The sequence below is a fragment of the Cryptomeria japonica genome, chromosome 1 (assembly GCF_030272615.1).
Source record: "Cryptomeria japonica chromosome 1, Sugi_1.0, whole genome shotgun sequence".
Classification (NCBI taxonomy): Eukaryota; Viridiplantae; Streptophyta; class Pinopsida; order Cupressales; family Cupressaceae; genus Cryptomeria; species Cryptomeria japonica.
In genome coordinates, this window is record NC_081405.1 from 552714955 (window position 1) to 552727514 (window position 12560).

General features: G+C 39.6%; 1 protein-coding gene across 1 annotated transcript in view; it reads left to right on the top strand.

Annotated features, from left to right (window-relative positions):
- The first annotated feature begins 219 nt into the window (after positions 1 to 219).
- LOC131044886 (rhodanese-like domain-containing protein 6) overlaps positions 220 to 12560 on the top strand; it is a 115923-nt gene continuing 103582 nt past the window's right edge. Inside the window, exon 1 of the mRNA XM_057978360.2 lies at positions 220 to 582. Coding sequence (XP_057834343.2) covers positions 376 to 582 — 207 coding nt within the window. The 5' untranslated portion in view covers positions 220 to 375. The remainder of the gene's footprint in view (positions 583 to 12560) is intronic.

A 12560-nucleotide genomic window follows, 5' to 3' on the forward strand; every position in this document is an offset into this window, starting at 1 on the left:
CAATATATAATTTTTTTTTAATGATTTAACAACAATAAAAATGCAAAATATAAAGATTTAACTCTAAATTTTTTAATAAAAAACTACGCACTCAATGACATACCATTTTGTGTGAATTTTGCCCCTTAAATTTGTATCCATTTACTCTCATTTTAAACTAAAGGTTTAGGCCCCTGAATTTTAATACTTTCATCTATTTTAATAGTTATACCAACGAAAGCTTGTGAGTGACTTCTACAAAAAGGAAAAAAAAAACGAACCTAAACAGATGTGCGATTCATGGAATATTATGACAATATAATTTTCATCTGGGTCGCTAATCTAGTGCAACCGAGCTGAGAAAAATCCCTTGAAATTTCTGAAGATCAAGCAACAATGGAGGTACAAGTTAACCAGTCAACAATGGAGGTAAAAATTAACCAGTCAGAGAAACAAGAGGAGGAAGAAGAGGGGGTATTATTGTACTACAAGTACGTGGATGTACCAGATACAGAGTCCCTCCTCCACTGGTTTCGTGATGACTGCAGTGCTCTGGGCCTTGTTGGTCGGGTTCGCATCGCCCCCGACGGCGTCAATGTTACTGTAAGTAGAGTCTTCCAGTTTTTCTTTAAATAGCTTATATCAGAGTCAAATCTCTTAGATTTTTAATGAACATGAACTTGTTTGTGGCCCTAATTATTCTTAGCTCTTAACACGGCCTAGTTTGTTCAAATGATTATAACTCGAGCAATGGCTGGACTCGGCTTTAGCTGATAAATACCACGAATTGGAGCAACTATTTGCTTCTAGATACGCCTAAAGGTGTTGGTGGATTGGCAAGGCCTGGTTTACTCCCAAGCTTCTCCAAAAATCCATGACTACACGGCGCAACATCACTTGCTCTCAAAACTATCTCTAGTATAACCAATTTGAATTTGAGTGTTGTAGTAAACATTGTTGTTCTTTTTGTTTGTAACGATTTTAAGTTTTGTTACTATGTAACTGACCACGTGTTAATTACATAACCGACTATATGTTAATTACTTTACCGACTGGATAGTTGCTAGGAATTAGTTTAAGTGGTTACCGATGGTTGCATTCTAATTGGCAACCGTTAGGGGACTTTAAAGACACTTCTCGTAGTTAGGGAAGGAGTTTGATTTTATACATGGTTCTCTCTGGTCCATATTTTCATTGTAAGTACTACCCTGGAATAAGCAATCACTGTTCTTCATCTCGACTACTTGCTATGTATTGTTATGCTATATTAATATTGCAATTGGTAGTGTAATAGTTTAGCTGTGAACATCGACCCAAAAACAAGTGTCATTAATCGTTAGCCAGAGTAAATGCAATTTAAGGTTTCATAATAGAACTGAATACTGATCAAAGCATTAACCATGACCTGGTCCACCATAAACAGCGTAGTCTGCAGCAATGGCAGGAGATTAAGGATTTTAGACATATTCTGCCCATTTCATCACAAAATAGTAGGATGGTAATAAATCTGGTCTTCCTCTCTGTAAATCCCAGTGTTAAAAAACTCAGTCTCAGCTCAGACTTGGCAAGCTGATGCACTCATACTTAGACTCGACATGAAAAATTAAAAAAACCATGAAATGATGTAAAGATTCTTAATGATTAAAACTTTTATCATGCATCCTTCAATAAATAAATTTTAAAGACAAAATAAACTAATTAAATAGAAGTATCAATCGATTGCATACACAAGTATATATCGATAATATGAGTATAAAAGCAGATTTTAGTTGAAGGAAACAACACTTTTAAATATATAAATACTGTCGAGTGTAAGTGTTTAGGTGTACAAACTCATGGGTTATGATATATGGCATCAAAAACAAAAAGTGACTATATGGAGTCATGAACTATGTTAGAAAAGTACTTGTAGCTCAACCCAACATTGCTAGTTGTATCTGGAGTCATGTGCTTGTATCTCAGACAAATCTACAAATGCTGCCACAGCTATATGAGCACTTCATAGGATATGGATTGATTTGATAAACCATAAGTATAAATATAATTCAATTAGCTAGGATTTTTGATTGCAAAAAAGTCGAAAGAATAAAAAAATGTTGCTTTTCCATCCAGCATGGCCCATAATGATTTTATTTGTTGCTTTTTAAACTACAGTCGGGGTTTGGAGGCAGCAACCTTAGTAGGATTCAGGGGTTTGAGGGCAGCATTTTTGGTGCGCTCCTTGTTGCGATATAGAGTGGGGTTAAGGGATAGAGCCCCTGTCAGCAAGTCCAAATTAAAGCCTTTGAGACCACACAGACCCTCTTAGAACATGCCATTTTTCATAATTTTATTGCTTTTAAACAACCTTCAAGATTCCCCCAAATCCTTTAAAAAACACTTGACTTGCACACTTTTATGTTTGAGTGTTTTAATTGTTTATTTGTCTCTTTTTCCAGTTACTTGGCTGAGTCTTCCCAGTGGGGCTTGCTGAGTATTGTTGATTTGGCAAACTCGGCAAGTCTTACTAGATTCGTTAGGTACTTGAGGCATGAGTCCTTAAGCCTCAACTTAGTTTATCTTTCCTCGGAACTCATCAAGTCTAGTTGAGTCCAAGCAAGTCTTATATGTATGATAAATTGTAATGTCTCCATTTTTTGCAATATTGTTCAGTTAGCTTTTGGCCGGTTTTCGAGTTTTCTTGTAAGCTTCCAGTTTGGTTGGAGAGAACTCCAAACTTCTTGGAGTGCATCCTTTCAGTCTTTCTTGGTTTTGTTCTTGGATTTGAGCTCAGTTGGTGATATGAATCACCGTGACACTTTCAGAAGTGTTTTTGGCCTCTTGGTGTGTTCTCCAAACTTCTTGGAGAACACATCTATTTTCAGTAAGTTCTCAAGTCAACACCTGTCATCATCCCTGGACTTCAGTTACTTTGATCAGTTTTGGTGTCAACTTTCTGGTGCCTTAGCAGTGCTTTCTGCAACTCAGGTTGAATATTTAAATTATACACCTACGTTTCTGAAATTTAATGTTAAATTGTTTACTTAATGTTTTACTTTATAAATTTATTTTATGTCCCCCTCAAAAGTGGATTCCTAGGGAATTGTGAGGGGTATTTGCACACAAAGTTTATTTTAATTTGTCAAAAAGGACATTTGAGGGAGAATTGAATTATTTAAAATTAAAAATCGCTCTTTTCCCTCCAAAAGCTATAAAAGGATGTCTGGGCTCTCATTTTCCATATGTAGAAGAGTACATATAACAAAATGTTGCTGGATTGAACCGGTATGTTCTTCCTTGAATCTTGTGAGGATGAAAACCCTCATCAGATAACTGTTTTCAGATTCAAAAGACAATCTCTAGCTGGTTGGAGTGGTTTTATTCAGGAATCACCATTGTTCACAAATTTGCTGATTTGGGGTTACAAAAAAATTGGTGATTATTTCTGATATTTTTGGTGCATTTAAATGTGTTTCTAGCTAGGGTTTGCTGGCTGCTTAGTTTGTGGGTGTTGATGATGCTCTAGCTGGTTGTATCATCTATATATTTCATTGGAGAGTGAATTGAAGGATTAGAAACATCTGAAATCATGAGCAAAGTGATCTCCTTAGCTGGGCGACTTCATTGAATGGGTTTTTGAGGTTAGTCGCAAGTTGTTTGTTATTTCCATGAAAGTTGTAGTTGTACATATGTGCAGGGTATCTTGGATGCATGGTGTAAGGCTCCTAGGGTAAGGTGCTACACTTTTGAGTGATTTCTGTTGCTGGTTGGAGGTGCCTAGGGTATATTCTTCATTTCCAGGTCCTTAGTTGATGAACAAATGGAGATGAAATGAGTTAAATTTAGTACTTGCTGGTTGCCCCTATTTCCAGGGCCATTCTCATGTTAAGTTTGACTGAAACACATAGCAGGCCTGAAATTAGCCATTTTCCATCATTGTGGGGTTGAATAACAGTGTTGGGTTTGTGTTTAGTGTTTGGTGACCTTTTGGAGGTGTTATTGGTAAGGTTGGAGGGCATCATTGAAGGTTTCTTCTTATTGTTTGATTTTGCAACAGTCATTACCAGAGCTGCTGTCTCTCAGATAATCATTGCAGACCTGTTTGCCACCTTTTTTTGAGAGTTTGGAGGGTGTTTGGGTTGAATTTTTTGGTGTGAATCCATCACAGGCACTTGGGAGTGTATTGCATTCAAGTTTGGAGGCTTGCTGGGCAATATCCATTGCTGTCCTCCTGCTCATAACAGTGAGACATTTGTGCATATTCAGACCTGCAGCAGTCATCTTTGTCTCTGTTTTGGAGGTATTTCATGTGGGGTTTCCTATTTATGTTTGTTTCATGTATTGGTGTCTCATTGTGAATGATAATTCACTCAAAACTATGTAACAGCAGCTTCAGGAACAATGAAAAAGTATATCAGAACTTTATGACAACAAGGTACCATTATTTGCATGTTCATGTTGTGATTTCCATTGGCAAAAAATTTAATTTTTTAGGGGTGTCTATTACACAAACCAATAAGATCTCTCATACAAGGTTTTATTCCATTGATGGATTATTGAAGGCATTGGTGGTAACCTCAAAGATGGCGATTTTCTTCGGGCCCTTATAGGTTGTTTTTTTGGTCCATGGTTTAATACTTGCTGTATTATAATATTGGCTAACAATTTCCTAGATTGATGTAGGTTATAAATATGAATACTTCCACCTAGATTAAGGCTAGGAAAATTTGAGAAATATCGTACAATAAGTGGGTTGGTTTTGCTAGGTTTTTCCCATATGGGATTCTTAGTGTAATTTTTTTTGTTATATTGTGAGTGTGCCATTATCTCATTCTATTGCATTTAGTTTTTTGTCGACGTTGCTTCTATTTTATGGGTTTATTTGTATTTTTTCTCATGTAGTATTTGCGAGTAGTGAAATGATCGAGAGATGGAAAAGAAACTTTCCTCTTGTCTACCTGAATATTGGCCTATGCTTTCTTAGTTATGGTAAGAGCCTTGGTTGCTAAAGGCCTCCTTTATTGGGTCCAACTCTAGGGCCTCTTGAACTAAATTTGGTATTGATTTTAAGTATCCTTCCAAAGTCAGCCTAGGACAAGGGATGCTTCTTCATTAAGACGTCTGAACAAACGCCAATCAATTCCATTCTAAGAATAGTTCTCTATTCAACAGATTGCATATACTTATAATAGGAAATTCGGTCCCTGACAATGTGTAGCTCAAAATTGTTAGCGGCATTATTGTACACAAACATAAGACTAGTTAATTATGTGTAATTGCTTTGGATTAGTTGGCAACCGAGGGGTGGTCGTTGTGGTGCGACGGATGGCGCTCGCACCCCCTCGGTATCTTTATATACTTCGGAATGTAACTTGTAACACACAATTAAGAATGGAATAACATCTCTTATATTTGTCTGATATCTATGGCATTATTATTCTGCATTACGTGTTTTATCTGTGTACTTTAAGTTATTCACCCGAGAGGGCAAACATTTGGCGCCGCTGCCTAGACGTACTCGGGAATGGAAGAGGTGGATGGCGCACGGACACGATGGGCCTACCCATTGGTGAGGTAAACCCAGAGGCTGACGACGCGCGAACAAAACTTTACACAGGAGAAAACACCGCAACGAGAGAATTTTCAATTCTGCTCCAGGTAGCCATTTAGACCTACGTCCGACGAGAGGCGGAAATCCCGCCAAGTGCCGTGTGGACAGCGTTGGAGGTGAGCCCGACAGTAAATCGATTGATGAACCATCTGCCCCGGCTACTTGCGCAGGCATCGCTGGCACAACAAGCTCGCCTGGAGGAGATTGCCCAGGAAGAGCGACGCCAACAAATCCTTCAACAGTACGAAGACAACAGCCGATGAGAAACGGAACGGGATGGCGCCAAGCCAGGAGGGAATTGAAACTTGAACTTTCTATATTCAAATAAAAGTGTCATTGACACGAGTTGTATCTGACGAAATGAATTAATAAAGACGTGTTTTGATTTATGTATTGTAAGTTATGGAAATGTGCGGCAATTAATGCCCAACCTATTGAATAAAGATAGAAATAAAAAAGCAGAAACGAACGAGTGGGAGGCCGCGTAGAGGGCCTTGATTCTGGAACAACGTGTAGAACGTAGACGGAGGCTGAGGCAACTTGCCGAAGGACGACCTGTCGAAGGGAACCAAGGAGGTGTCGCGGAGGGTGCAGAAGCCGAGGGGAATTTCTACGCGTCGCCAGACCACCGTAGGGCGCGGAACCACAAAGAGTTTCTGGAGGAAACAAGGTTACGGCGAAATCTAGTCGAGGAGACTCGGGATCAATTTAGAAACTTATCCCTTACACCATGGAGTGAGGATCACCAAGGGGAGCAAGGAGTGGGCGCGGGTGACAATGAGGGGGAGGGCAACCATACGGCTGTAGGTGCGATGCACGGCAGGCAGAACACCGTACCCCCAGTCACCCACGTAGGACACACCACAGGCGCTGGAGGGAGCGGCGCAGGGGCACAGACACAGCCACAACCACCTCTAGGAAGACGACCCCCAGCGATGGCGAGTAAACAAAAACTGCCGAAGTTCAATGGTGACGGGAAGGAAGATCCCGTCCGCCATTGTGGAACGTGCGAAACCATATGGTCAGCGAACGGTGTTACTGTTGACGTGTATTTTGTACACAACCAAACACAGAATAAAATACCCAAATGCTACCTTATCCTCTCTTGAATAAAGCCTCTGAATGCTGAAGATATCGCGAAAAAGGATCAATCAGGATGACTTCAAGGTTCTTCGTTGTAGGATCTCTACGTGTGGATAAGCACCAGTGGTCGTTGTATATGCTGTTTCTTCAAGGGGCCTTACGTACTTTCTGGGAAAGCTTGTCCGTGTTACTCTCTTTTGACTGTAGGAATAGGATTTTCCTAATACTAACAGATTTTCAAAAAATAGCAAAAGATAAGGGTTTCAAGGGATGAATACTAATCTAATCCTAAGAATGACTCAATGTGGGCTAGACTTGGTAAGATTCTACCAATTTCAGTATCGCCAAGGAATTACAACTCTACTGGAATTGATGCGATCTTCTAAGGTGATTCAGTGATTTTCAAATCATCAAGGATATAGATACTATCATAGAGATACATATCAATATTTCAACAATGATTGAATGTTTAAGCAATCTCAATATCTCCAGTTGACCACACAAGGCGTCCTTACAATCAGTAAGAAGCTAGTGGTTTGGAACATGAATCTCACCAAAGATCAAGCACAACACTTAGTCCTTCAAACTAAAACATAAATACTACTTCGACTGAGAATGATTCAAGAAGATAAACAATCATGAAGATAGCCACAAGTATTGCAATAAAACACCATAACTTCAATATTTTATTGATCTCAAAACCAAATAGACAACAATTGTTCAAAATTCTTTCTTCACTACTCAATCTTGCTACACAATAACTTTCTTCTCTCTAAGCTCTCTCTCTTCTCTAACTTCTAACTATTATCAAAATGAAAATGAGTGAGGGTATATATAGCATCCTCAAATACAATGAACGGTCCAGATCGAAAGAAGATCAATGGCCAAGATTTTGACACCTAAACCCTAATTAGGGTTTGTTACAAAAAAGGTCCCCATTTAGATAAACATCATTAAATGCATAGCCAATATTTAATTAGCACAAATATCGAGGAAACATAGACCAATAGGAAATAAGCTACCACATCATCCTATAACAACTTTTCATCTAGAATTTTGTTCCCTTTCCTATGCTCTTTTTTAGCATATCCAACGAATCTGGACACAATTTCCTCAATCTCAGCAATGGGAATCTCAGGAAGATTCTTCATTCGTTCTTCCAAGTGAAGGACTTGATCAAAAGCAGTGAGAAGAGCTGTCTCCCATCCAGGTTCAAGTTCTTTGATCTTCTCAATCAGGAACATGGTAGTGAACATCAGATCTCGTTGCGCATCTGTGATGACGTTCTCCTCTTTGCAAAAGATGACCTTGACTCTCTCCTCCAACTCTTGGATGTCCACATCTGTCTCAATCTCGATCCGCCTACCAAGAATGGTACACAACACTTCAAACACCTTATCTTGAATCGGATGGATGACACCTTCAACTTGACTGCATTTGGTGTTGATGTCTTCAAAAAGAACCTCTTTCATTTGGAGCAGAGCTGACCATTGTAGGAGGTTATGAGTTCCTCCATCCATTATCTTTTCTTGTTCCAGGATCCGTCTTGGTGTTTGCCTTATCACTTGTAGGATAGGAATGATAACATCTCTAGTGTGAGTGAAAGCGGCTACAGTTATCATTAGACTATGGATAACTTCAAGGACCTTGATAGCTCGATGAATTGTCTTCATCATTCTTGGTGCAAATTCAATAGCTACCATGTGGGATTTATCAATCCAAGAGCTCATAAGCTGAACCAAGCTCTTGACCCTTTCTGCTTCGCCAACTGATTCAAGAGGAAGTGCCTGTAAAGGAGATACTGCCGGATCTTGACGTCTCAAGGGCTGATTGAGATGACTAAAATAGCCTCTCCAAGCGCCGACCTCTCTCTCAAGCTTCTTATTCTTTTCCATTTCTTCTTTAGGTTTGTCTTTAAGTGCTTCAAATGAATTAGTTGCCTCTTCCATCGCTTGTTCGGTAGTAAGTGGACCAAGCTCAAATGTTTCTAAGTCATACTCATCTACAAGAATCTCACCCTCATACTTGTCCACTACTGGTGTAGCTATTTGCAATTTCCTGGATCCTGCCTCATCCCTTAGTACCTTGGACATCTTTGTGGCCTTCTTTTCCATTACCTCTTGAGAATTACCTATAAGGCTTTCTAAATCAATTACATCTTCCTCTTCAACCACAACTACCCTTGTCAGTCTCTCTTTTAACCAATCTGGAATGGTGGATCTTGTTTCTCTTACTTGTATTTCTTTAAGCAGTGGTCCATCCTCTCGGAGAGTAGATGTCGCTTCATCATCATTTTTCTCTTCATGTAGCTCATTAACATAAACTTGAGGAGATTGACTTGATGAATGTTGAGGCGTCTGTTCCTTTTCTGGCTTGTCATCTTGTACCATGGATTCCATAGATTCATCAATTTTAGGTACCATCTTCCCTTGACCTTCCCCTTGGCTTGCCTTCTTTTCATGTCGAGAAGATGTGCTTGATGGGTGACCAAGATTGGCTTCTTGTTTCTTCTTGGAAGGTTCCCTTTTCTCAGGTCTTTCTTTCCTCTTTGCACCTCTAGGATGAGAAGTGTTCTCACTCACGCTTGCTTCTCCTTCTTCTGGTCTTGCCTCCAAAGTAAAAGTCATTGATACATTCTGCTCCCTCAATTTTTGATGCTGTACATCCACCCATCTGCGAGTACATGATAAAACAGGAGCCATCAAAACTCTCAAGTCTAAAACCTCGGGCTCATTCCAATCTATCTTCACTCCTTTGTCTTCTTTCTCATAGGACGACTGGAGGTATCTACCATTATCCTGGGCTTGATCAGCTACTCTATAAACCTTGCATTTCCTGATGAAATCTAGGGGTAGCCTGGAATGCATCTTTCTTTTAACCTCTAAATCACTTGGGAGATTCATCCAAAAGTCCTCCACCTGAAACTCATGTTTGTACTTCTTACCGATTGTCTCCTCCATATAACCGTGAGGATCAAAATTCTCCCGCGAGGCAAAGGATGTGAATGAGTATAAAGATAATTCCTTCTCTGCATCCTCCGAGGCTTGAGTGTTAGGACACACCTCAACTGAATTCCCCAATATGATGGGCACGAGAATTCCATTTCCATGCTTGTGTCTGGATGCCTTCGCATAAGCTGCCAATTGTCTAGTCACCTCAAGTAGCACTATCTTGTCTGTCGGATACCTCGGCAACATGTAGGGTGGTGAAGGACACCCCTGAATTTTGATGCATGTGAACTTTTGAAATTGGATGAACCAGGCGCCATACTTCTTCACAAGGTCTTGTGCATCCAGAGATAGTCGATTATGAATCCCACCTTGCAATATGCTAGTAATGTTCATCGTGAAGGTGTCATTGACTAACTTGTAGTCACTTCTAGGCGGATGATGCAGATGAACATAAGAATCACAAACTCTCATTTCCCCGGGTCCTCTTCCGATCACTCCTCTGTGAGGTAGCCCTGCATATTTGTAACTCTTGATTAAGGCATACATAACATATTAGCTCATGTGGAACGATTTGGTGGGTCTTAGCCTTCTCAACTGCACATCCAGACAATTGCTAATAATTCTGGCCCAATGAAGCATTCCTTTTCCTTGGACTATCACTTGAATGAAGAAGAACATCCACTTTTCGAAGTAGAAAGCTTGAGGAGCCCCTGTAACTCGATTGAGCAAAGTTATCAAATCTCTGTATTCCTCTTGGAAGTCGATCCTATGCGGTGTATTGGGAATCTTGTTCAGGCGAGGCCGACTTTTGAGCAACCAATTCTTATTGATGAGATTCAGACAAGTATCGGGATCATCTTCATAGATTGACCTGGCTCCTTCTAAGCTTTTGTAAATCATATCTTTATGTTCTGGAAGATGAAGAGCTTCACTTATAGCTTTTTCTGAAAGGTAAGCTAAGATGTTCCCTTCCTTGGATACGATCATCCTTGATTGTGAGTCATAGTGGCGGGCGCACTCGATCATCAGCTCATGACACCTGACTGCGGGAGGGAAACCTGCCGCCTTGATGATGCCACTTTCAATTATCTTCTTCGCAACAGGTGATGGCTTGCCAATGTAGGGGACTTCTCGAAACTTCTTCACATTGAAGTTTCCTAAGTTGGTGTCTCCGATATTACTCCATTTGGACACGATCCCGGTCTCTAATTCGTCATTCTTCTGATCCTCTTTGATGAGAGCCGGGCGACTAGTAGATACTCCAGCCTTTGGAGTCGCCATCTTGACACCTACACAACATTTCAAAATTAGTCCTTGATCATTAAAGGGTAGAAAATAAGATTCGAAAGGAGGATTTAAGATATTAATTAGGAAATTTCATGATAAATCTAGAATTATCATTTCCTAATTAATTAATCAACACTTAGACTTTTCTAAAAAAAATGCCCAAAAATCAAGTCTTGAATAAGGATATTAAGATAATTTTGCCATACCTCCTCTTGAGTACTCAAAAAAGACTTGACAATGATGAAAGAAAACTAGACTTTGATGGACAAGGCCTAGATTATAGTCCTCCCTTGGATGGATTGCGCCTCCTCTAGCTTCAAAAGAATAAATTCCACCCTCCTTAGCCTTCAACACTTACCAAAATTTCGCCTCCAATCTGGTGGATTTCGCTCCTCAATTTACTCTTCAATTTCGCACTTAGAAGGAATGAATGAATGATTTGAAATGTGAAGCAACACTCCTCCATTATATAGAGCGCTCACCCTACTCCCTTCAAGGCTGACTTGGCAAAAAAAAGGGGTAAAAAATAAATAAAATCTCTAAAAATGGGTGGCCGACTTGCCTATAAAGGCAAATCAATTCCCTTGAGCGCTCATTTTAAATTTTAAAAAAATTAATTTTAATCCTCCAAGGTAAAATTTTGATTATTTCAAGGCTTAAAATTAATTTATTAAATGCAAAATGCTTTTAAATTAATGCGAATTTAAATTTAATTTTCCAAATGTCTCAAATTTAGCAATTTTGGTGATTTAGTGCAAACTGGAGAATATCAATTTTTTGATCAAGGTCTTAATGAAGCTTGCTAATGATTTCCCCCTGGACCCTCTCCAAGGATTAGGAGCGATTTTCCAAATTTAGCCTTTAATATTTCATACCTTGACTCTAAAATCTCCTGGAGGGTGAATTCATATCTAGTTAAGGTCTTGCATTTCAAATTTTGGTATTCTGCATGAGGAATTTAGGTGAAAATGTGGATTTCGCCCTGGACCCTCTCGAAGGGTTAGGAGCGATTTTCTCATTTTAGGTTATAATCCACCTTAGCTTGATTGTTGAACTCTCAACGCAATTTCCAATATCCATTTCCTTGCACCATTGAGTTACTTCATCAAAAATCTTGAAGGAAATAATGCTTTTAGAGGAATTTCGCCTTGGACCCTCTCCAAGGGTCAGGAGCGACTTTCATAATTTGGCTCAAAATTGACATTTTTTAAAGTTCAAAATCTCTTCAAGGCATCTCAAATAGGTCTTCTCACTGAATTCAAAACTTAGTTCTATCCAACTTAGGAGAAAAAGTGTGATTTTGGTGTTTTTCGCCCTGGACCCTCTCCAAGGGTCAGGAGTGATCTTTTCTCCTTAGGTTTACTCCTTCATCAACTTCTCTTGAGTCTTTCATTCATCGCTAGGTAATGTCCTTCCTCATCCACTCATTCAAGCTTGTTTTGTTTCTGCAAGGCAAAGTGGAGGTTTTTCAAATTTTCGCCCTGGGCCTTCTGCAAGGGTCAGGAGCAACTTTTCTTCTCTTGGCCTAGAATCATCAAGTTTTGAAGCAAACCGCTACTCATCATGATCTTAAAGGGCATCTTTACCTTAGTGCATCCTTGCCTTAGCAAAATCTTCAAGGAAATAGGTAGTTTCTGTGATTTTCGCCCTGGGCCTTCTGCAAGGGTCAG